Here is a 24,831-nt window from a genome sequence, read left to right as displayed (position 1 = left end):
TCTGAATTAGTCACTATGCCAAGCTTAATGCTGTCGACCCTCGATGCTCTGAGATGCGGTTAAGTGTTCAGAGATCAACACATTAGTCAGAGAGAGACCCAGGGGGTGGGTTAATGATGTTTGAGGCAGGAGCTGTGGTGTCTGTGTGTGCAGGGGGGGGGGGGGGGGGTTGTGAGAGGGGTTTTGGGGATACCCACCATACTCAGGAACCTGGCCCGTGCCCCTCTTCAGCAGCAGACGCACCCTGCGCCCTCCGGATTTGATGAGTTCGATGGCACGGCCGTGAGTCATGTCCCGCGTGCTCTCGCCGTTGATCTCAATGATCTGGTCCCCCACCTACACGCATGCAGGATAGAGAGAGAGAGTGTGTGTAAGGGAGACAGAGAAGGTGTGTGTGTAAGAGAGAGAGAGAGAGAGGATGTGCGTGTGAGAGAGACAGAGAGGGTGTGTGTCACAGAAAGAGAGGAAATGTGTAATTGAGAAAGGTTGCAAGTGTGACAGAGAGGCAGGGATGGTGTGTGTATCAGAGAAAGGACGTATGTATGTGTGAGAAAGACAGAAAGAGAGGGGGAGAGAGGTATAGAGAGTGTGTGAGAGAGAGACAGAGATACGCAGACAGTGACAGGGTATATATGTATCCTGAGGTGGGCTGCACTCCAAACCCAACAGCCCCGTCCGCCTGCCTTCCAGGCCTCTCTGGGGGGCTTTTATTCAGGGCTCCCCGTCGGAGCCCAGCACTGGTCAACAGCCACACTTTAAACCCACAGCTCTACTTCAATAGCAATAATAGAGTGACTGGCCTTCAGAGCACTCAGATTAAAATGCTAGCGTTGAGCCATGGAGTGCCTTTTATTGGCTCTTATTAAATCATTCATCTTCTTCTGTAGCAATGTTTACAGTAGTCAGTATATTAGGCCAGAGCATGGCTGGGTTTCAATACAGGGAGTGGCACTGCTCTTGAACCTTTGAGTTAAAACCGCATGGATATATACTTATGTTTCACTGGGTGTAAATAATAACAGTCAAGCACCATCACATGTCTGAGGTTGCCACTAAACAGGAGTAATGCCATATGATTTGTCTAGACTGAAACTGGATGGAAGATGGATGGGCCCCTGAACCAACCAGCAACAAGCTGCTGGGATCAGTGCTCCAACTAATACATCAGCACATGACACCAACATCTGCTCATCAAACACAGAGAAAGATAATATGGGCTCCTATCCCGTAAGGGTCTGTGTGTTTTTTTGGGCTTAGTGACAGTAGTCTCTGAATCACTTACTGTCACTAATTGCGGGCTTGGTTAATGAGCAGGAAATTCCTTAATCACCCAAGTCTTCAAAAAGTAATGATTCATTGGTATTATCTATGCAACTGATATAACATGTAGGTAAGCAAGGGGAGCTTTGTTGTACAGTGATTAGCTCTTTCAGAACTGAGAGAGAATGGCATTGTAGTTCATTTAGAGAACAAACACTAATCAACATATTTTTTCCTGAACTAATATGACAGCATTATCAATTAATATTTAGGCAGTAATTCATGGGAAGTCAGTCCAATTATTTTGCCACATTTGAAATGTGTCCACTAGATCTGGACTATGAAATGAATGAGAGCGTCATTTATTTGAAATGGGGCTGGCAATTTATCACGATCAATACGAATCTGTAATTCATCTCGGCTACATCAGCAGGAGTCAGCGTTAATTAACATTACTGTTCATGAACGCGTGTCAGTGGTGATTAATTTCTACCGCATTTCCTTAATGTCACTGGGGCAGATATATGACCTGCCATGTCTTCTTGGATATGAGGAAGGTAAAGGAGCCAGTCAGTGTGCAGGTGATGCACATATTCACATTCACTGATCTACAATTCATCAGGATGGATCATCCCGTCCCCATGTGCCTACTGCACCAGCCAATCCGCAACATGTACAGATTGGTGAATCTGCACACAACCCAGTCCTGACCAGTGAGTGACGACGCCCTGTGGTATCAGCAGCTTGCAGTTGTCCAGATGTGACAGTGGGTATCCAATCAGAGGAGACGCTCAGGCAGTTTCACCTGCTTTTTGCAGTGCGAGCAAACTTGACCCTCCTCCTCAAACATGTACATAATCAACCACTGCCAACAGAGAGGAGCATCCAGGAATCAGATTTTCTGTTTTTCACCAAAAGAAACAAGTACTTTCACATTAGAGAAGGTCACTTCCATCTCAGTGCTAGAAATAGTTGTAATATTTAATCACATGTATGATGTAAAAAGGCAAGACTTTGACCTGAAATGAGGTGGGTGAAAGAATGGTCAGTCTTATGACTTCTATTTAAGTGGGTGACTGAAAATGCATGACATCACTTGGGGAGGACTGCTGAAACTGGTGGGACAGGTGACAGGTGTGGAATGGGAGGCTCATTAATCCACCCCTTCCCTAAAGGAAGGCAGGAGAAAGACAAGCACTCGCATGGCCCTTTCCTTCAGCAGAGTGTGAATGGGACAGTTCCTCTGCGTGTGTTTGGCAATGCACCGTAGCCTTCAATATCCTCCACAGACCAACATGCACTTCACTCGAAAAGAATACAGCACATGCCCAAAGCTGTGCCCAATATACGAACCAACAGACTATGGCAAAAGGATAAATCCTTCTCTAATATAATCAGCAATTTGAGAGTGAGGGTGTGTTTCTACAGGTGAAAAAAGGTGAGTCACTAACTGTCATCACACTATCGTTAATGTAGGTGGTGGAGTAAAGGACATTGCAGCCATTAATGCTCACTCAAAGGAAACGTTCAATATGCTGAGTCATTGTCTATCCCTTCCATCTATTTAATGTTTACAAATCATTATCTTACCATCCTCACAATTACGTGTCATTGTATAATGACAGATCTATCTTTTGAGTATAAAATTACTCTATTATTAAAATGAGGTTTTTATGAATGAGACATACATTTTTTGTATTTTTAACTGCCACCATTAACATATTAATGTCTCGAAAGAGTAAAGGTTAGGTACACTTTTCTGGAACAAGACATGGGTTGTGAACCAAAACCGTTAAATCATGTACACATTGCCCTCTGGGGAGAGAAAAGGCAATACTTATGAATAACATTTTTTTTTATTACAAGAGGAATGACTCAGACAAAAACTGACCTTGTTTTAATTTCTAATTAACATGTCCAATGTCAGAAAAAAGTCACACAGAAGGTTGATGCTGAAAACATCTGGCCACAAACTGACACTGCTTCAAAGCTGCCTGAATCGAGCACACATTCCACTAAGTTCCACTAACATTCCACTGTGCTTAACACCTTTCGGGGGGATAGGTTCATTCCAGTTTCAGCTCTGGATTAATTCGCTTTTAATGAAGAGGGGAAAAAAAGCAAGAAAAATGTGTCCGAGGTCAGAGTGTTAATTCTGCGGCCGCTTCTTTTTGTCAGGCATTAAAGGAAGGATTGCTGAAGGAACATATCATCTTAGCACCGGTATAGCTGAGCTGAGATATAAAATTCTACCACTCCTTTATCTGCAAGCAGCTGGGCTTGGGCACAGGAGGCCTGTTAAATATATTATATATGACAGGTCCTCCTCTACGCTGTTATTGTGGAGGAGGGTGTTTAAGAGGAGAGTGTGTTGGGGAGTGGGGATAGGGTAAAGGTAGGATGGATCGGTATGTAACATTACACGGAAAATTCAAACACTGACATGCAACAAGGCAGAACTGCAAGTCCGCAGATGTTCTGGGTCCATCTCTTTAAGAAAGTACCCAGCACCGCAGGCAGAAGGACTTTAAAGTAATGGCACATTACAGTAATTGATCTATTCATGTTCTATATGGTCCAGTTGGAATGAAAAACAACAATCCTTTGATACCCTGGTACCAGAGGTAGCTACCCTGCCAATACCCCCTTGCCTTAATTGTCATACACTGAAATTTTGTACTGTCATGAATATCATAAAACTTTCAACGATCAAAAAACTCAAAGATCTTTTCTGCAGGAACAGTAAAAAGCGAGCCTCACTTCTCGAGCCCTCAGCGAGGTGAAAGCTGCATTTATTATTGAAGACACAAGACAGGCGCGAAGAGCGTTTCGGCAGCGCGCGACCCGGCATGAACCCAAACAACACAAAGCCCTTGCACAAACAGGGGAGACCCCCTCTCTCTGAAACTATTAACAAGGCAGGGCTACTTTATTTAAGACAATACAAAGTGGGCCAAGATCAGTCCTGTCCGGTTGAAGCCATTATTGACTCCTTATGGCCTTTTGCTTGTGTTGTACTCTACCTCAGTCGTAATGGATAAAAGCGTCTGCCAAATGAATAAATGTAAATGTAAATGGAAATCATGATCCCGTTAAGAGGGGGGTCATGCTGGGGCAGAAAGTGACACCGCTCACCCGCATCCTGCCATTGCGGATGGCCGGGCCGTCCTCGGCGAGCCGCAGGATGAACAGGTCCATCTTGTACTCCCTGCCCCCGCGGATGCTGAAGCCAAAGCCCTTCACGCTGCGCTCCAGCTCCACTGTGAAGTAGTCAAAATCCTGCGGAGATGCGCAGAACAGCGCCCCCATTAGGGCGGATGCAGAACGGCAGGATAAACAGGTCATGTAGAAAAAATAAGAAGCTGTTAAAACTACTAAAAAATGACAGCATGTTCAATAAGCAATATGTACACACCCACATATGAGCATGTGCATATTTACATCAAAGTTATGACTGTATGCAAGTAAAATATTCCATTTTGTTATTTGTGTAGTCATAGATTAGCAGGCTTTGGAGGTGCTGGATAAACAGGTCATGTAAAAAAATAAGAAGCAGTTAAATTGAAGTGACAGAATCTTTAATAAACAATATGTGCATACACATATATGCACATGCTCATACATATTTCAACAGTACTGCCTGCCTGAAAGTAAGATATTCCAATTTGTTATTTGTTCAGAACCATAGATTGGCAGGCTTTAGAAGTATTGGATCTCTCCATTACCAGAACTGGTGGGTGATTCATTCTTAGCTAACTGTGTTACCTGTATACCCCTTCAGTATGGGATTAAGATTATAACTCATGACTGCCTGCTGTCTGGAATTAGGATCAGAAGTGTTATCTATGGTTACCTGTAGTCTGAGATTGGGATCAGTAGTGTTAACTGTAGTCTGGGACTGGGATGAGTAGTGTTATCTGTAGTCTGGGGTCAGTATCAGCAGTGTTACCTGTGGTGGCCTGTAATCTGGGATTGGGAACTGCCGTGCATCGGGGGAGTGTTGCCTGTAGTCCAACAGAGGGGGGTGCCGGTAGTCCAGTGTAGGGGGCTGCCGGTAGTCTGCTATGGGAGGGTGTCTGTAGTCCACCGGGGGCTGCCGGTAATCCGTGAACGGAGGCTGTCGAATGTCCGGTTTCACATCCTGCCTGGCTTTTACCTCGGACCTGTAGCTAACCAATCACTCAGATTAAAATAAGACTCTGCCACAGGCTGTCTGAGCGCAGTGCTAATGACAGACTCTGCACTCAGAAAGCTGCAATATAGTTTAGCAGTTCTGCTTCCGTTGTTTGATGTAACATCTGGAGAGAGAGAGAGAGAAAGAGTGTGTGTGTGTGTGTGTGTGTGTGTGTGTGTGTGTGTGTGTGTGTGTGTGTGTGTGCGTGTGTGTACGTGTGTGTACGTGTGTGTACGTGTGTGTACGTGTGTGTACGTGTATGTGTGTGTGGGAGGGTTAATCTGGTGTAGGAGTTGATTAGATCATAAAAAGATCTTAAAGCAATTATCAAATCTCAGCAACTGAATATTAATTTAAACATCTCTCATTTAAAGTACATAAACGCAAACAGCTGGAACCGCAAGATTTCGAACCTTCACAGAGCACAAAAATATGCAGATGAACATGGCCCCAAGAGGAGCTGTATAAAAGATTTAACGTCACTCAACAGACACGACAGGAGTGAATAATTCAGGCCCCCGGTAAGCATTCGAGGCTGTTACGCAACAAACTGGAGGCAGAGTGAAGGCCGCGCCACTCTTATCTGCAGTCTCTCACGCTCCGTGTCTCTCCCAGGGAAAAAACATGGCGCGCGGCAACTGACCTGCAAAACTAGCAGGCAAACACTCGAGACGATGTGGAGCCAGAGGCCGTTTTCACACGCGCGCTCACTCGAGAAAATTTGAAATTCCGGTCGGCCCACTCGTCTGTCGAACTCCGTAAACTGCTATTCGGCAGATGACTGACACGTTCCAGCTCATTTCTGGTTTGCGCGGCGGCGTATGCCAGTGACATCGGGTCTGCGCTTCGAAGAGAAAGCGAGGTGATTGCCTGCGTGCCATACAGTTCGATCGCAGCTTCGCTAAGCCCTCCGTGTCGCCTGCATGAAGGGCCCGTGTTTCCCTGATACATCGGGCGAGACCGAGCTCCGCATGCTTGTGTTGTACGAAAAGGAGGAATCATGCCGGCTTGGTTTCACTTGGTTTCTTTCCACTGTCACGAGTGCTAACACATCTAGAAAATCTACTTCAGCCTCAGCGCATCATATGGCATGACAGCGAGGTATATACTGCAAGCATGCAATAAACGATAAACAGATGGCCACTCATTGTGGTGATTGACTTTTTTGCCTACCTAATAGATCCATGAATGTTGTGCACAATACAATGGAATAAATGACACATCAGAAAAATACGTTTTGGACACCTGCTGAGATCAAAAGCAACTCCACTCTGTTTTGTGCTAATTAAAAGGTACAAATCATACAACACACTTTCAAAAAATCAAATGCAACTTCAAATATATGTGTGAACATGCTGGAAAACTTCTGATTTAAATGAATCAGTCTGAACGGAAAGCTGTCAGTGACTTTCTTAATCCTGTGTGTTACAGTCCGTGTTGAATAATGTCAAACAGCTTCCCGGGTGATTCGGTGGCCACACTGTTACATTACCTGCTGTCATGACTGTAAAGCTGGGGTGCCGGAGCCGGTGCTGGGGCAACCTGGGTGACCGGACTCTGCTGGGCTACTGGGCCAGGCTGGGCCACTGCGGTGGGTGGGGTCACCGGACTGGGCTGGGGGACTGTGCTGGGCTGAGTCACTGGGCTGGGTTGGGTCACTGGGCTTGGCTGGGTCACTGCGCTGGGCTGGGTCGCTGGGCTGGGCTGTGCTACCGGGCTACGCTGCTGGGTCATGGGGCTCTGCTTCTCTGAGCTGGTTGCTGACGGAGGGCTGTTCAACTCTGTTACACACAAGGTCCCGGTATGAGAGAAGGCAACACAGGTGATACAGACTCCCAATTTCAGAGTGTAACTTGGCCATTTCAGGATGTAAAACAGAGTGGCAGGGTTGGCCATTTCAGAGTGTAAGGCAGATGGCTGTTTCAGACTGTAACAGAGTGTAAGGCAGATGGCTGTTATCACAGAGAAGGAGGCGGCAGCCCCGGTCTCACCTTCCTGGGGGATGATGCGCAGGGTGACGCTGAGTCCCGCGTCCTTGATGAGCTTGACGATGTCGGCGTGGGGCATGCTGATGATGGACTGGCTGTTCACTGCCAGGATGCGGTCGCCAACCTTCAGCTTACCGCAGCGGTCGGCTGGGCTGCCCTCGATGATGCGGCCGATCTTATGGGGCACAGCTGGGGAGGACACACACACACACACACACACGTGCACACAGGTGAATGGGTGGATACATAGACACACATGTATGCAAGTATAACAGACAGATGCATACACACAAAGGGAGCGCCAGACACACAAAGATACAGGTAAGTAAGGAAATCTAATGATTAAGTGTGTGATTCACTAAAGTACTCAGCTGCATATAATTACAACTGTACAGACAGAAGAGGACACACACTTAACTGAGTCAGACATGCTAGCAATTAGCTGTTAGCAATATCTGTTTTGGAACTTCTGCAAAAGTACAAAATGTCCTGTTGGGACACTGTGCCAATGACTTTGGGCTTTCATACTGTGACAGTTATGAAATCCCACGGCTGACAGTTTCTCCACAGAACAATTATGGGAATGGCTAAAAGCCACTGCAGACTTAAACATCCCTATTTGATTTACAGAAGTGGTAAACACAGCTGGTGTTTCATAGGTTTCAGGAGCTGTTAACTCACTGGTTGTGGAGCTGGTCTCAGGTTTACAGGAGGTGTTAACACTCACAGATAGTGGCGCTGGTCTCAAGTGTACAGGAGCTGTTAACACTCACAGATAGTGGGGCTGGTCTCAGGTTTAAACAAGCTGTTAACACTCAGTGACAGTGGAGCTGGTCTCAGGTTTAAACAAGCTGTTAACACTCAGTGACAGTGGAGCTGGTCTCAGGTTTAAACAAGCTGTTAACACTCAGTGACAGTGGAGCTGGCCTCAGGTTTAAACAAGCTGGTAACACTCACAGATAGTGGGGCTGGTCTCAGGTTTACAGGAGCTGTTAACACTCACTGATTGTGGCGCTGGTCTCTGGTCGGTTTAGCGAGCTGATGATGACGAATCCAAACCCCTCGTTCTCCTTCCGGTGGATGACGACGTCACTGGTCTGCAAGCTGTGGGACGCCGGTCCCTCCGGGGGGGAGGAGCCTGAAGTGGGGGGTGGGGCGCTGCCGGAGTTGCTGGGACAAGCGCCCGCGGCAAAGTCACTCCTAGGGGAGCTGTGCTGCGTGGATACTGACCCAGGGCTCCGCCCATTCTGCGGACAGGGCTCACCTGCAGGGGGCGACAGAGAGAGTGTGCATCACAGGGTTGCATCACAGGTCTGCATCACTCAGGCTACTGAACCCACGAGCTTAAGGTTGTAAATTGAAATTCAAAAAGCTTTATTGTCCATAAAATGAGGGCAAAATGGACAATAAAGCTTTTTGAAATTGAATTTATCCTCTATATGCGGCCTGGACGCTGTGGGAGGCTGCAATTGTGCACTTTATCAAGTCGGTTCACCTGAGCTACCCTCAGAAGAAAATCCCATCTGTATAAAAAAAGGCTCTAAATAAGATGTAAGTCTGGAAAAGTCACCCCGGATGAGGGGCACAGAGGGGCGCAGAACAAATAAGTAATATGTGAGGAGAGAGCGAGAGTGGAACAGCAATAGAGCACAGCCTCTTTAGGCCTGTCTGAAGCACATTCTCTCTCAGAGGCGATGAAGCTTTAATAGACCGTAAAACAGAGGCACAGAGGTTCAGGAGCGTGTCCTGCGGTGTTACTCTTAAGCAGGGGAGGGGATGAGTCAGACAACCCCCCCGCCCTCCACCATTTCCCGAAACTTGGAGACGCACCAGTGGGTGCAAGGAGAGAGTGTGGAGGGAGGGGGGTGGGGGTGGTGGGGGTGGGGGTAGCAACACGGAGGAAGAGGCCAGAATGAGAGAGAGGCATATTTGGGCAGGTGGCTGCTGTCCAGGAGCCATCTTGACACGCCTGTGAGAACTAAAGAGCGCTACCTATGAAAGGACGATGCAAAATGTTGCAAAATATTCTTTCCTGAGAGTTAACAGCACTCATGATTTTCATGATGTTTCTAAATTCCTGTGGATACTGAATGTGCCCAAATAAACCATACCATTGGAGATATTTTACATCTTTGGACCATCTTTGGATCTTACATCCTGAGAACCTGTTCAGACTGTTCAGTCACTGTCTTTCTCGGACTGGGTTCAATGAACAAAGAGTAAAAAGTGATTCATTTTATGAGTATTACAGGAAACCATGACAATGTCAATGCAGTCCAGTGTTAGCCATCCTGCTTCAATCCCCAATCACAGCAGCTCTGTGGTCCAGCTTTGGTCATAATACACTGATATTCCCCATGATAACCCCCCTATGATCCAACTTCGGTCTTACCACGCTGAATCCCTGTGATAACAACCCTATAGTCCCGCCTCGGTCACCTCACTCCGATTCACAATCGTAACAGCACCTCTGTCCCACCTCTGACATCCTGCTCAGGTTCGGCGTTCCCTCTCACCTGGCGGCTGGACCCTCCTCCTCACGGTCATGTGGACCTGTCCGTTACGGGCGGCGGCGTGCATCAGGTCGATGACGTATCTGTGCGTCTTCCCCGCTACAGGCACCCCGTCCACTGACACCAGCTCGTCCCCGGGTCGAAGGCGCCCGTCCCGGTCTGCTGGACTCTTCTCGATGATCGCTCCAATCAGGATCTGTTCAAGGAAAACCCCATTAGCATCTGTGCTCTGCAGGGCAAGGGGTCAAAGGTGAAGGGTTAATCCCTACCTCAGCCTACAATGATTGCTGTGGGCAGAGGGGAGGCATGCAGACAAACTGACTTTGTGTGGGGGGGGGGGGACAAACAGGAACACTGAAATACACAGCGGTCATTGGGGGGGTTATACTGCACGGGAGGGGTCACAGAGGGGTGGGGATATCAGTATATGTTATCTGGACCACTAGTTTTGTCACTGAACACAGTCATTATTAAGTAAAGCATAAGCCTAGCTAGAGCCTGGACACTGAGGGTGTTGGGTGGGTTAGGGTTAGTGAGGAAAAGGGGCCGGTTCTGAGCCCGGCCCATACGAGCCTTGTCGCAAGCCTCCAGACTCACGGGCTGTCCCGCCTCGTCTCCCCCCAGGATGCGAAACCCGAAGCCGGACTTTTGTCTGCGCAGATGGACGTCCAGCTCCTGGTACTCCATGCCTGCTGAGGTGGGGAAGCAGGAAGGAGAAAGGCCTGAGTGAGGCTTTGAGTCGAAGCGTCACTCCTATCACATGCCTGCCATGTGCGTGGGTCAGAACCAGGACCAGTCTCCCCCTTACCACTGCTCTGTGTGGGGTCTGTCAGCTTTATAGGAGGGAAGACTAAATGGCAATGCAAAACACTGATTGGTCATTAGACTCCTGAACTATGGGTCATGGAGGTCAAAGTGCTTTGCCTCAACAGCAGCAGTAAACCCTGTTTATATGTTTTACACAATATGGATGTAAAACTGGAAAATATAAAGCATTTTAAACTCAGTAAAATGAGAAAATAGGTTAATATAAATATCTGGACATAGGAGCCCTTCAAAAAGTACAGAGAATAGCACCAAGGCTGGATCCAGGTACATATCAATATATACATGAACATATAAATTATAAAGATGGCATTAAAATTGATTAACAACTTGGACTGTGCTAGCTGTTTCAAACATTTTCATGAAAGGAAATTAGTTGATTAAATTTTATACTGACATTTTTATACGGACTAGGAAGTATTTTTTCCACACAAAGAGTTGTTAGTGGAATAGCTGAAAGCTATTTATTGTAGAAGTGCAGATTCTTGAACAGAATGTTCAAGACCAAGATTGACACAGTACTTGATACACTGTAAGCTATTAGCAGATTAATAGATAATTGTAATAGTAATAGATAATTAATAGATTTTAATTAAGCGATTAATTAATCCAGAGGGAAGTGACTAGTTCAGACTCACGCTGCCCATTCAGCATCCTGAATGTGCTGTGCAGTGTTACAATGGCAATGCATCCGTGGCAAAGCCGTAAGGACAGGAACAGATCCAATCTAACCTCAAGCCACTCCAGCCTTTTACCTCAAGTGATACATTTACGCACATTTTACTTTCAGCTTTTTCTCTAACACAATGTAAAAAGCTTTGGCAGCCGCTCCTTGGCAGGAAGCAATGAAAAATTCTGCCCAAGAAATGGCAAGAGCAAAGCTGGTTTCAATTTATTACACAAAGCCGTGGGACAAAGTGTACCGGGGTTAGATTGGACTTGGACCACAGTCCGGTCTGTACATTAGAGGCATGCACCCAAAATGTCAATGGAACAAACACACCAACACAAAAAAGAGAAAAGATTAAGAAGGCCGCAAAGTGCAAAAAGAACAAAGAGCACTGGTGACGGGAACGGTGAAATATGTCAGTGATTCAGCTCCGCAGAGCTGGGAGCTCTCCGATCAAGGACAGAGCCGGGGCATGCAGGTGTACTTGCCGGAGGAGTCCATCCGAAAGCTCATCCTTGGCGGGCCCGGCTCTAAATGGAGAAACCGAGGGAGCGCGGTGAACGGCGGCACTAAACCGTCTACATAAGGACTGAGGCATGCAAAGTACTGAAAAGACCCACGCTGCTTTGCAATCTGTCATCATCCTGACACTGTCAGCCCCTCGCGTCTCACAGAGCTCATTTTGCGCACTGAACTTCCACGGGGCAAGTTGCCCTGCTTATGAAAACCACATTTATTGCAAAATTCATCTTTTGCTGTTTTTTTTGCAAAGCGTTGACTTGAATATTGCCAGGTAACAGTTTTCAGGAGAGGGGTATAAACAGATAACAGTCGGTTCTCAGGAGAGAGGGTGCTTTAATTCTCAATCAGAGCTGAAGTATAAAGTCGACTGTTGTAGGTGCAGTTGAGATGTTCATTAATGAGAAAACATCTCTACTGGTATTTAGGGGGCATTAGGGAAAATCCATCTGAGAAAACAGCAATTACTTCTACTACTACTGATAATAATAACAATAATAATAATAATTCATAAAGTTTAGGAATAAATATTATATTCTGGACTCTGAATCAATTTGCCTATCTTATCTGTTTATGGATATACATTTCACTCCAGTCACATTCAGTACAAATGGTTAATTCAGTTTTTGTTCTTCTCCATAATAAAACCATTCAGCCTTTATTATTTGTGACCATTGGGATGGTCCCTTAGTTGTCCAAACTTATGAGGGTCAACAGAACGGCGCACACACACACACAAAGAGCGCGACACGATCCCTTCCACAGAACCCACATACAGTCCACCACAGTTCCCGAGTTTGCAGTTAAAAAGCTTCACTGTCCTCAGAGAGGGTTCGTAGACGTCCTTCATTTTAAGTGCAGATGAGTGAGAGTGACATTGCTGGCAGGATTTGCCTCTGCCTCTAATGAGGTTGTTTGCGTGACTACCTCCCTTATTATGGCCTGGGCTCATAGTGCATAAAAGTGTACAGTTAATTTAACACCTACTCTTCCAAACATGGCAGGTTAGCCAGCTACAAGCCTGGTGTTGTACCTGAATTTACTGGAAGATCTGTAACTGAACTGCACATTTGCAATGCAGGGATACAATTCGACATTTCTGAATGGTCGTCTACTTTTTTTTACTGCTGCTACCTTTTCGAAATTACCCTTTAATGGCACACTTTTAACAGGATTCAAGTCCATCAGAGGCGTGATGTGTGTAGAGTTATGTGATCTGCAACACGTCTACAGTACCCAGAGACTGGACAAGAGGGTCTCACCAAAACCCCTGGTTCGGGGTTCTTTGCATGGCTTGAATTACATCTTTGCATTACAAATGAGCATGGGGCTGACCGTTTCTAAATCAGGGCTGACCCTCACTAGCTCAAGGCTGACCGCTACAAAATCAGGGCTGCCCTTTCATAAATAAGGGCTGACCAGTACTAGATCAGGCCTGACCAGGGTCAGGGTTGCCCATTGCTAACAACGCTGTGCCTGATCAAGGCTGGCTGTTATTAACGGTGTGCTGGGTTCACCCAGGTCTAGCCCTGCTCACACTGTTGGCTGTGCAGGGACACAGCAGGAGGCAGTGGGTGCTGCACGGGAAGATCTGCAGGAGACAGGGACTCCGCTAACACTTGATAAAGAGCTCTCCCGACATCACTGACTTCTTTAATAAAGGTCACATTACATAACTCATCTCCCATGACTGAATCTACAGACGACGAGGCTGCCCTGACAGCGCTTAAATGAGCCGTCTCTGTCCGCCTCGGGTTTTCGCAGACCACCCCGGCGCAGCTAAAACCAGCACAACACAACAGAGCCAGCAGGGACCGATAACCCTGAGCGCTAACGTCCCCTGTCACATTCCCTGATCACATCCCATCAATCCCACAGCCGCAGACAGGACACAATGAATCTTCCAAGGACTTTACAATGCATGGAATTTTGGAATCGTGTTTATCAGAAACAAACTCTTATCTATGAATGATAATGGGCAGAGAGTAATACACAGATAATACGGCTGATAACATAAATGTTGGTGCGATTCTGTGAACAGTTTCCTCTGGCTGGCAATGGTATTCCAGCGAACGTTATGTTTAGGACAATAGGAGGAAACCACAGAACCTCACCCGGTATATAACCAAGCTTCACTATCTCCATACTACAGAACATGATTCGCTTTCAGATCAGCGTTACATGACTGTACATGAAGTCATTTCAATCAATTTCGAGCTACACGTGATGGAAGAAGTAGACTTTTCATCAGTTTATAAGCAATTCCAGGTACCTAGGCACAGCCAGAAATATGACACTGCCTGATCCAGAGTCACTCTGTGGCATCAAAATGGAATGACCTTTAGCAAAGTTGTAGGTGTTGCCATATTGCACACAGAGTGCATACACACATACTGTAAATGTCACTGTGAATACACGATGCACTGTCAGGATTAAATCAAGGCACGGATGTATTCAAGGCAGGGGAAAAAAAAACACCATGGTGGTGCTAAATGGCCAATCTGTTTAAAAAAAAAAAAGCACTGAACACAAACGAAAAACAGTGACACATTCTTGGCTTCAGAGGATTACGGGACACCACTACCCACATGAATATTCTCCAGCAGATACAGGAAAGAGCCAAGATGCTCTCAGTATGCTGACCAGCGAAAACAGTGGATCACAGAATATATGTGTGTGTGAGCATGTATGCGTGTGCGGGCTGGCATGTGTGAGTGCATGTCTGTTCGCCCATGAACCATGTTAATTATGCAGAAGGCGCACACACCATCTTAGCTCCCGCATTAGCTCTCAACTGTGACTCTCGCTGAAGAGGCCTGTGAATGGAAAGCAAAGTGGAGGGCTGAAATGGTGTGTGATCGTCTGTGCGGCTCGTAAACGCTCCGCCCTCGCGCGGAGGCCGGTGAATCCGCGCGGGGCCGCGGCTGGTTGTTACTTACGCCTACTCTCATAGATAGCCCTGGACTTCTCATAGAGATCATAGGGGTCGGGCCTGCTCAGATCAAAGCCCTCAGCAGAGTCTGGGACAGAGGCCCTGTGCAGGTGGTGGGTTGGGTAGGGGGCGCTGTGGGGCAGGACAGGAGCAGACAGGCTGGTCTGGGGGCTGCCCTGGAGGTCCCACTGCTCCAGCACCTGCAAACACATGGGCATGCTTTCAGTTACCACCCCACAATGCCCGCCTCCAGCTCTCCCCGCAACCTGCCAGCTGTCCACCAGAGGGCGCCCTCACAGCCTCTGTGATGGGCAATGGGATTGGAGTGACCATTGTGAAGTTCTGCTGGAGAATGAATCAGCATGGAGCTCTTCATTGAGGTTGTAATCCTTGAAGTGAAGCCACGCAATTCCCCGTTTTTCTTGGTGAGGTCCAAGAGCTCTGTCCATTGTCACTGTGTATCAGTTAATGTCCCTCTGTAGTTCTTCCTCGGTGGCCCGTTGAAAGACCAATGGAGTGAATGACAGAAGCTCCCTTTCCACTCCATGCTACCATTTCTGTATGCCTCCACTTGCAGGGCGTGGCCTGGAGGGTGCGGAGGCTGTGGCCCATGAACAGGTGCTGGGTGCACCTCTGAGATTACTCACCATGACATCATCATCTCCTCCAGCTGGACCATAACAAACTTAACAAAGCTCTAACCTTAGAACTCTACAAATTTAAGAACACACAAACGCGCACGCACACACACACACACACACACACACACACACACACACACAAAACAGATTACTCCATCTACTTGTCTTCTTACAGTAACAATACCCAGTATGAACCAAAAAAAAAAAAAAAAGAAAAGAGCGCTGGTGTAATTAAACGCAAAAGCGAAAAAAATGCCAAAGCGTACTGAAGCTGTCCATGATAAGCGTATTAATTTTGCAGGGCAGAACAAGCAGTAAAAAAAAAAAAAAAAAGCTCCAGGCTGAAGGAGACAGGAAATGGCAGATTGAAGGTGTCACCAGGCCACCGCCATCTCCAAGCAAAGGCACGCACGCACAGCGACAGGCAGAATCTGCAGCTGTAAGTCTATTAGAACAGAGGCAGCAGCAGCAGCAGCAGCAGTGCACAGTTACTGGGGAATAGCCGGGGAAAAAAGGTGCTCGCCGGAAGAGTGTGGACAGATAATGCTGTGCGTTTCACGTGTGCCTGCCTGCCTATATCTGTGCCGCTGAAAGGAGGAAATACAGAACAGAAACGCTCCTGTCACGCACATGAGGCTTTTGCTGCGCGGGTTCGCTATGTGGGTGTTTTTCTCCAGCACAAAGGTAAAGTCAAACAGAAAAATGGAAAAAAAAAATGAAACATAATTGTATGGAAAAGATTATGGAGTTTAGTTCAGTAGATGTTCATTGGTATTGATAGACAGATGCAGTTGTGTTAGTATGCAAATGTGAATCATTTTACATTAAACACACCCTTGTACCACAATAGTCACCCAAGACATCTCAGCTACCACAAAGAGCTACAATTACAAGCTATTGATCACACAGATACTTTTCCAATGAAGAAATCTGACTGTACACAGTGAAGTAGCCACACCACAAATCACAGTTTCTGTGTACTCCAACAAGACAGTGGTACCACAGTAGCCTTGCCATTTGATTTGATAGCACACATTTGATGAATATTCAGTCGGTGTGGGTCTAGCCATGCCTGCCGCTCATCTGCATGCAGCTAGTGATGTCTGTGTAGCGACAGAGCCAGATTACGTGTGTGTGTGTATCAACCCTTAGCAAATATAAGCAGCTAAATTTAGCCCTCCCTGAGAGCCAGTACATCAATTTTATACATGAATTAAATCCATCATTTCCTACTGACCAAAATTTAGTTCTTTAGGCTGTGCTAATAATCTCAAGGCAACTGATCCCCAATTAAACTGTGCATGAACTCTATGTTTTCCTTTGGCGGCAGTGATCCACGCTGTCAGGAGCTTTCCTCTCTCACCATAAAAGCGATACCAGAGAGGAACCAGGGGAGATGTGCTTCAGAAACGACGGCTAAATCTCTCCCGCTCCATGTTCTTTTCCCCCTGCAGATTCGGGACCCCCTGACGTGTTTTCCTGAACCTGATTGAGGCTGACAGGACTAATCACCCAACCCAGAGGCTTTAAAGCGTCCAGGAGCAGGCAAGGTGCAGAACGGGGAAGGGCTTTTTAAAGTGCGGGCCCAGATTCAGCGCTGGGAACTCAGACAGGGGCAGTCTGCACTTGTTTGGTCCTCATGGGTTACCGAGTGGAGTTCATTAGCTAGCCAGAACAGAACCCTACAGCGCAGCTGATCAACAGATGGCACTCACATCTACGGCAGCCTCACCTGTCCTTTACTCCTATAACAGAACATCCACGGTTTCAGTGCATTACATTTTCTTTTTCCACTGGATTTACTGCATCTGGTACCTTCTCTAGCTTCTCTGGTGAAGTGCATTTGGACTGTTTTTACTGTGCATTTGGAGCCTGTTTTACTGTGCATTTGGAGTGCATTTGCAATGCATTTGGAGTGCATTTGGAGCATTTGCTGCTCATCTCTAGTGTAACAGTTGTGTATCTGCAGTGTTTGCAGCGCATTTGGAGTGCATTTGGAGTGCATTTGGAGGACATTTGGAGTGCATTTGGAGTGCATTTGGAGTGCATTTGGAGTGCATTTGGAGGGCATTTGGAGGGCATTTGGAGTGCATTTGGAGGGCATTTGGAGTGCATTTGGAGGGCATTTGGAGGGCATTTGGAGCGTATCTGCTGCTCAGCTGCGATGTTTGCTGTGCATTCAGGGTGTGTGTGCTGCGTGTCGGTGGCGTCTGCAGGGCACCTGGAGGGTGTCTGCTGCCTTTTCTGCACGTTCGGGGTGTACTTGCTGGACGTTTGCAGTGTTGTCTGTGCATTTGCACTAAATTAGCAATGCCCCCAGTATGTCTCCGCAGCCTGTCTGAGGCCGTGTCTGACTCTGCGCTCCGCGTTTTCAACACCACCTCTGACAGCAGGCTTTGAAGTGACAACGCTGCTGGCACACGACGTCCTGACGTGCGGCTCATATCTTGACAATTCTTGCCACCCTCATTCAGATACTTTCGACACTGCCGGCTTCTCAATGATTCTATATGCAACTGAACACGGTCTCTTCCCCCAAAGAGGTTTTTCACCGTTTTCGCATTCACATGTGGTACATGGTAAATAACTCGGGGCACGCTGTCATCTTCAATCTCATGTCTTATATGTGAAGGGCATGAATGTGCAAATGACGGCATCCTCTGAGCCATCTAAGTGTGAGAGAGGAGAGAGAATGAAAGTCGTCGGAGCGGCTGAAACAAACGAATGAGCCAGACAAAAAAAAAAAAATGGATCAAATGGAAATCGAAATGAAACATGAGATAAAAGAAGGCAGCAAATGCAGCACTCCCTCCAAAACTGGCAAAGGGGGGGGGGGGGGGCACCGTCATCCCCATGCGTCCCCAAAAAACAGAAACAGGAGAGCGGGTCCGAAGAGGGACAGCAGAGGGAGCATGCCGAAAGAGTGTCGGCCCATAGATATAGAATTACCAGACTTGCTTCAGTAACTAGTAGACTACTACAGTACTATATATTATATATTATGACTCAGAGGCACCAAGAAGACATACAGTTCCCAGACATATGAAAGCCATGGCAGCTTCCTAGCAGATTAAGAATTTCAATTAGATTTGCACGCACATTAATTTTGAACTGAATGGACACGGTCAATCTAGTAATTCTATATCTATGGTTAAAACGTGTTACACTATAAGTAAACCCTTTTCTCTACTGGTCTGACAGACCAGAGGGACTGACACTCTGTTCAAAGCCAGGTTACAGCAGCCACTATGGCACACCAGCACACTGCAGTTAATAAGTGTTAATAAATGAGTTATAGAGACGTTATGCAGGGCAACTGAGCTAAACCAGCAGCACACTGTGGCTAGGGTTAATATATGGGTTATAGGGATCATAGAGAGCAAAGGAAGAGCTTATGTTTGGAAGACAATGCATTTTACCTGTTTAGGGGTCTTCCAGGGTGAAAACTGACCTGCAATGGTAAGAAAACAAAAATGTTTAGCCTAGAGAACAGTGGACCCATCACATCAAGGAAATGTTGTGCCTTATGACATGGACTAGGGTAAAGTGAGAAGAGAGGGAGAAGATTTAGGGTGGGCCGAAACAAAAAGGAAAACATTTCACTACATCCCCTGTCATTTAGTGGGGCAACAGGACAGCAAAAGGTTGGAAAGTCCTGGTTGCTAGGGGGTGTTTTTGGGGTGGTGGGGCATGGGGCAGTGACAGGGGGGTGGGTGCTCTCTCTTTGACTGTTTTCGGGTCACAAAAAGCTCAACCCACATGGCAGTGGGGGGTCAAAAGAGCTGGCCTTAAGATAAAAGCGACGGAGCGCTGAGCAACAAGAGAGGAGGGTTGCAGCAAGGGGGCAGTCCCACATCTGAAGAGCGGTACTATACTCTAAACCCAACAAGAAAATCATTCCTCAGATGTGTTCTAAAGATAAATGTCTAAATTAATGGACAACCTCTGCCAAAAACATAAACATCGTATGTTTATGATATACATCAAGCACCTACGCATGATTACACATTCCAAACGACAGCCTTACAGCATACAACTCAACCCTCTTCCTCGAAGTCAATGATTCGTGCTGGCGTAAGTGCCAGCCAAAGCTTATCTATAAAGTGAAGAGAGAAACCTTCTTGAAGAAAGGCTTTTTCAGTGGACGGCTCACTCCATAAAAAGCTGCAGATACTCCATTTATACAGCACTACACCTTCCTGACTAAGCCCTGGAATAATACCGCTTCCTCACTCGCAAAACCAACAAGCTAAGCCGACTGTACAAAGAATGGCTAAGCGCGCCACTTGGATATAATCACTGCAAACAGCGCAAAGCAAATGTAACTAGACTGCGTTTTCCAGACTGTAACGAGCACAACAATGTCTGCACGCGTCAAAGGAGCGAACTTGTCCGTTTGCCCCTCAGACTATTTCCACGTCAGCCTCGCCGAACCACAGATAACCTCTGCCGCATTGCAGTTACTTCCTGTTCCTGTCTTTCACACACACACACACACACACACACACACACACACACACACACACACCTCCAAGTTACGCGCGAGCATGTGAGGCTCAACGGGCCCGCTACCCAGGTGACCTGCGCATACGTCAGACGCGGCTTTTCAACTGCCATTTCCCTACTGCTAAAATTGCACCGCAAACATGGCATTAATCAGTGACAAGTGGAGGAGTACCACAGTGAGGGAAAAAAAAAAACAACACAGGACATAATGACACAGCGCCAGAAATGCACTACAGCCCTCATTAAATCTTACTGTGACTCATCAAATATAGAGAACAGAAAAGGGGCCACCCACATATCAACAACTTTGAGCAACAGAAAAGGCACTTTACACGTGCAAGAATGAAGGTTTTGACAGTCCTAGATGGGGTTTTCTGCACCAGAGCAGCTCTGAGCCCTCCAAATGCAACCCTGAAACAGGAAAGCGGCTTCGTTAAAATACGAGAGGACAGAGATGTTTGTGGGAGGGAAAGACCTCATCTGAGTGAATCATGGAAAAGACAGGAATCAAACAAATTTCAGTGTATTCCTTCATGGCAAGATGAAATGTGTCACATCCAGTTCATCTTATATCCGGTACGAGCTATATACAAGAACCAAGATGTTATGTACAAGAACCAAGATGTTTCACGATTTCAAGGACTAAAAGCAGACTTGAGATGTGAGTGACTCATAAAACAGGCTGCGGAAGAGCGAAAAACACACATTCCGCTAACTGCTAAACACAGAATATGTATCAGAGCCGCAGAAACAGGCACACACTCTCCAGGCGCCCATAAACGACAGCGCTTGTGTACAAATGGCACGCGGGGCTTTGATTTGAGAGCCTGGGATGAAATTTTCTGTGCGTGTTTAATGGACGCGCGGAGAGGCCGGGAGCCCGGGAGCCGGGGCGGGAGCTGAAGATGTTACGGCGGCAGTGAGTGATAAGAGCTGTCCGAGGCGCCGAGAATGCACCGCTCCGCTGGTAATGGGAAGTGACAGCCGAACCCAGAGATGCCGCCACGCAGACGCGCCACTGATTGTGATAAAAACTGCCGCTTCACAAAGAGATCAGAACTGCCTAACACTGATCTTACCTCCACTCCAGAAAAAAAAAACTACAAAGAGCTGTCCATGGTACTGCTTATATTCCAGATCCAATAATAAACCTGTAGGGAGCTGTCTATGGCACAGTTAATAGTCCCTGTATCTTGATCTGTATCTGGATCCTCAGAGAATGATAAAACCCATTCATCCTGTAGTTGTTGCCGCTGCACTACAGCTGTGATTATGAAGACCGATAATTGTGACACAATATTGGACTTCGAGGAAGGCGGCAGAACTCTTCATGGATATGAATGTAGTTCCATAGTTGCTGAGAGGCAGGCGGCGGTGTCATTTGGAACTGTCCCTGGTGGTGACGTTACGGCAGACACTTGTAGAACAGGTTGGAGCTGTCCCTGGTGCTGAAGCGCTGGTTGTGTTGTTAAGGATGATGTTGAGGATGCACAGTGGAACTGCAGTACTCAATCAAATCATCTTATTTACATTATAATGCACCAGTGTAGCCAACATATACAGAACAAGTACTCCATGATTACCCTGTTACATAATGACATACAGCACACAGTATGGGCACCCTATTATACTGAATGAATACATTGATCACAGAATAAAGGGAGGCAGTGGCAAACCGCCCAAAGTGCTTATTCATCTTCCTTTTGGGGCGATGAAATGGGGCAAACGAAGCGAGACAGGCTTTACGTCCCAATTTATCGGAGTCGGCTTGGGGGCGCAGGGGCGCGCTCTCTCAGCCATGCCGGCTCGCCGTCCTCATTATGCGCCGGAGCGTTTCGCCCCATCCTCCCCCCCCCGCCCCCCCGGTCTCCTGTCACGCCACCGCCCCCGTTTCCCGGGCGTCTGATTGCCCGCGGAGCTTCTCTGAGCCGCTGTTTTCCGCTGGGGTGCATCCGGGGCTTTCAGCAAAGGTCCGCAACCGGTCACTGACTTCCCCTCCAGACCCCAGAGCTCCAGCTCCCATTCTGAAGTGCTTACAGGCCAGGGAAGGCTGTTTTTTGGAAATTTTGTCAGTTGTTCCCCTTGCGATTGTCATTTCACAATGTTACACAATCGGAGCCCGAAACTATATTTTGTTTCTCTGGCAAAAAAAGTGCCAGGAACACTAAAGAAAATGGCAGAGTGTGTTGTTGGATGTACCAAGGACAGACCTTCCACAGCAGGGCTTTACTGGCATGTCCACCCAAATCCATTCCCTCTGTTTGATTTTCCTCAATCCTTCCTTCATCCCAATAAAAAATGTGTATGGAGGATGATTAACACACAACTTTGGTTTGCATAAGAACAGATGGCTGGTGCCTTACACCATTACCTGAAGACCAACAGGAGACGACAGGCAGGTTCTACAATTCAGAGAGCAACTGGATACTGAAAACACTCAACCATTTTTCCCATGTAATACACTGGTACTCAAGTGCAAGCTGCGTCCACAATGCGCTCAATCCATTCCCTCAGCCCAACAGATAACGGTCGAGTGGTCAACAAGTGAAGGGACAGGGATTTGGATAAAGCAATGATTTCATGGAGGGAATTCAATCAGCTGTGGCCTGGGAGACCTCTGCGGTGTGAAGATGCCATTCTGCTGTACAATGGCCTCTTTCCGGCTTCCCCGTTCCCTCTCATCTATTCAGTAACAATTACAGTAGAATCCTGGAGAACCCATAATCCAGCACTGCATCACCACGCCAGAGGGAAGCTTACAATAGATGCAACATTTAATACCATTACAAGATTACACCTTCTGTTTTTTTTTTTTTATAACAGTTACATTACATTACATTATTGGATTGTTGACACTACATCCAACACTCTGAACCCAAAACCATTTGGTCAAGAGTCCACTTCTTTCAGTGTTTCCTAACCCAGGTGTTTAAGGCACAGTGTGTATACTGCTTTTTTATTATTGTTGTTTCTAATTAATTTGACGTGAGCCATTGATTGAATTCTGGTTTGATGTCACCTGTTTGCCATCTGTTTTAAGCTCTTGAAAACTGAAAGATGTGTTCTTTGAGGCCTTTCTGTGCAAAGACAAAGATATCAGTTAATGGGTTTTTTCCACACATTTTGTAAATATTTAATGCATGTCAGGGAAGTTGTTGTAGTAGACTTTAATGATTATTCAATTCATTGTTCTAGCAACTAAAACAGTAATTGAACACTATGATTCATCTTTATAAATTATGTTGAATACTGTTATTACTCGCATTATTGGTACTAATGACTATGGGCAATTAATTTAATGGGCAGAAATGACCAAAAATGAGCTGGGTTACTTTATCTTTCACAAATGCACAGTACGTTTCTTTCACAAAAGACTAACAGCACATGCCTGCGAAGTTTGTAATTTTTCCATTCAAATCAAACCATTCAAACCAATCAAAACTAACTAATTAAGAGTTAAGCTAATTTTCTTTTTTGCTGCACTCCCTACATTATTTTTCCGTATGTCAGAAGTGTCTCACGCCTGTCATTTCATCCATTGTTAAGCATTACAATTCATACAGGTTTCCAGATAAACGCAGAGATGCTGCTACTAAACCTGAGCTTGGCCTGGAAGGCACAGTGATGCCGGGAAGAAAAGGCCAGGCAGTAGATGTAAAGCTAATGTCTGACTGAACGTCAGAGCTGCCCACGGGTGGACCTGTTCCAGTGCACAGTCCTCGTTTCTTAAATGCGACTGAAGTCCTCATCGTTTTCTAGGTTCTGACTTAGAGAGCACCGCAAAAATGGTGCATCATGGGAAGAGGCAGTGAGCATCGAGCAGGGATCAGTTTGCTGCTGACAGGATGCCTGTGTTACGCAGTCCTGCTCTTGGCTGATCATACATTCTGTCTCACACCGTGGTGAATAAGCATCGTGTGGCTGGAGGAGCTCGATGGCTCAGACGGCACCCACTCCCCCCCCCCACCCCCCCCCTTTTTTGGATGACGGCGTGTGGTCCTGGCCACGTGACAGAGAGATCGCAATGGAACTGGTGGGACGGTGGCACGCGGGACAGGGGAGTCCATGTGACATCGCAGGAGGCCTTGAGGGGATGCCGGCGTTGGAACTCAAGCTGCAGGTGGGCGTGTCCCATCTCTCCGTTTGCGTTGTCACCTCACACGCGCAAACCCGGCGAGTCACTGCTTCTGTTCGTCTGCAAGGAGACTCTAGTGTGTGTGTGTGTGTGTCTGTGTCTGTGTGTGTCTGTGTGTGTGTGTGTGTGTGTGTGTGCGCGTGTGCATGCGCGCGTGTACCTGTGTGTGTGTGTCTGTTTGTGAGTTAAACTAATTTACATGACTAATTATCACTGCTGAGGTTTACGTATCTGCGAATGAAGGTGTCTGACACGTAAGAACTAACTGTGCTTGATGAGAGACAGAATGGCCAAGTGTTTTCAAGAACAGAGCGGGAGCTGTCCACACATTTAAGGGAAGGATTCAGGAGCTGTTACGGTGACAGCTTCAAACTGTTCAACAATAATTCACTGCATGCTTTGATCATAAAAAAACTCCACACTGTGGAGGCTGTCCCTCAACTCTCTAGTGTTGTCTGTAGATCGAAGCATCCAGGAATACACAGTGACTAAGTCATTGTGAGGAACCACACACTCATACCAATAATTAACATAGACCCTACACAGGAATTAATGTATACCTTTTACCCGTTGCAGTGATTACCATATACCCACAACCCAGCACAGTAATATCCAAACACTGTCTCCCCCTCAGTATTAACCGCACACCATACATCCAATGCAATAAT

At 46.7% G+C, this 24,831-nt stretch overlaps 1 protein-coding gene across 1 annotated transcript in view; it reads right to left on the bottom strand.

Annotated features, from left to right (window-relative positions):
• Positions 1-24,831, bottom strand: part of LOC118771793 (membrane-associated guanylate kinase, WW and PDZ domain-containing protein 2-like) — a 153,885-nt gene that overhangs the window by 4,697 nt on the left and 124,357 nt on the right. The window contains exons 11-21 of the mRNA XM_036519831.1: positions 18,942-18,973; positions 14,889-15,081; positions 11,919-11,960; positions 10,533-10,624; positions 9,939-10,131; positions 8,426-8,686; positions 7,426-7,611; positions 6,927-7,215; positions 5,210-5,429; positions 4,396-4,539; positions 198-336 (exon numbers count right to left, since the gene is read on the bottom strand). Of these exons, the coding sequence (XP_036375724.1) occupies positions 198-336; positions 4,396-4,539; positions 5,210-5,429; positions 6,927-7,215; positions 7,426-7,611; positions 8,426-8,686; positions 9,939-10,131; positions 10,533-10,624; positions 11,919-11,960; positions 14,889-15,081; positions 18,942-18,973 (1,791 nt within the window). The remainder of the gene's footprint in view (positions 1-197; positions 337-4,395; positions 4,540-5,209; positions 5,430-6,926; positions 7,216-7,425; positions 7,612-8,425; positions 8,687-9,938; positions 10,132-10,532; positions 10,625-11,918; positions 11,961-14,888; positions 15,082-18,941; positions 18,974-24,831) is intronic.

This window comes from Megalops cyprinoides, chromosome 25, assembly GCF_013368585.1.
Source record: "Megalops cyprinoides isolate fMegCyp1 chromosome 25, fMegCyp1.pri, whole genome shotgun sequence".
NCBI classification, from domain to species: domain Eukaryota; kingdom Metazoa; phylum Chordata; class Actinopteri; order Elopiformes; family Megalopidae; genus Megalops; species Megalops cyprinoides.
The sequence above is the reverse complement of the archived record's forward strand: the minus strand, read 5'-3'. Positions and strand labels throughout refer to the sequence as shown.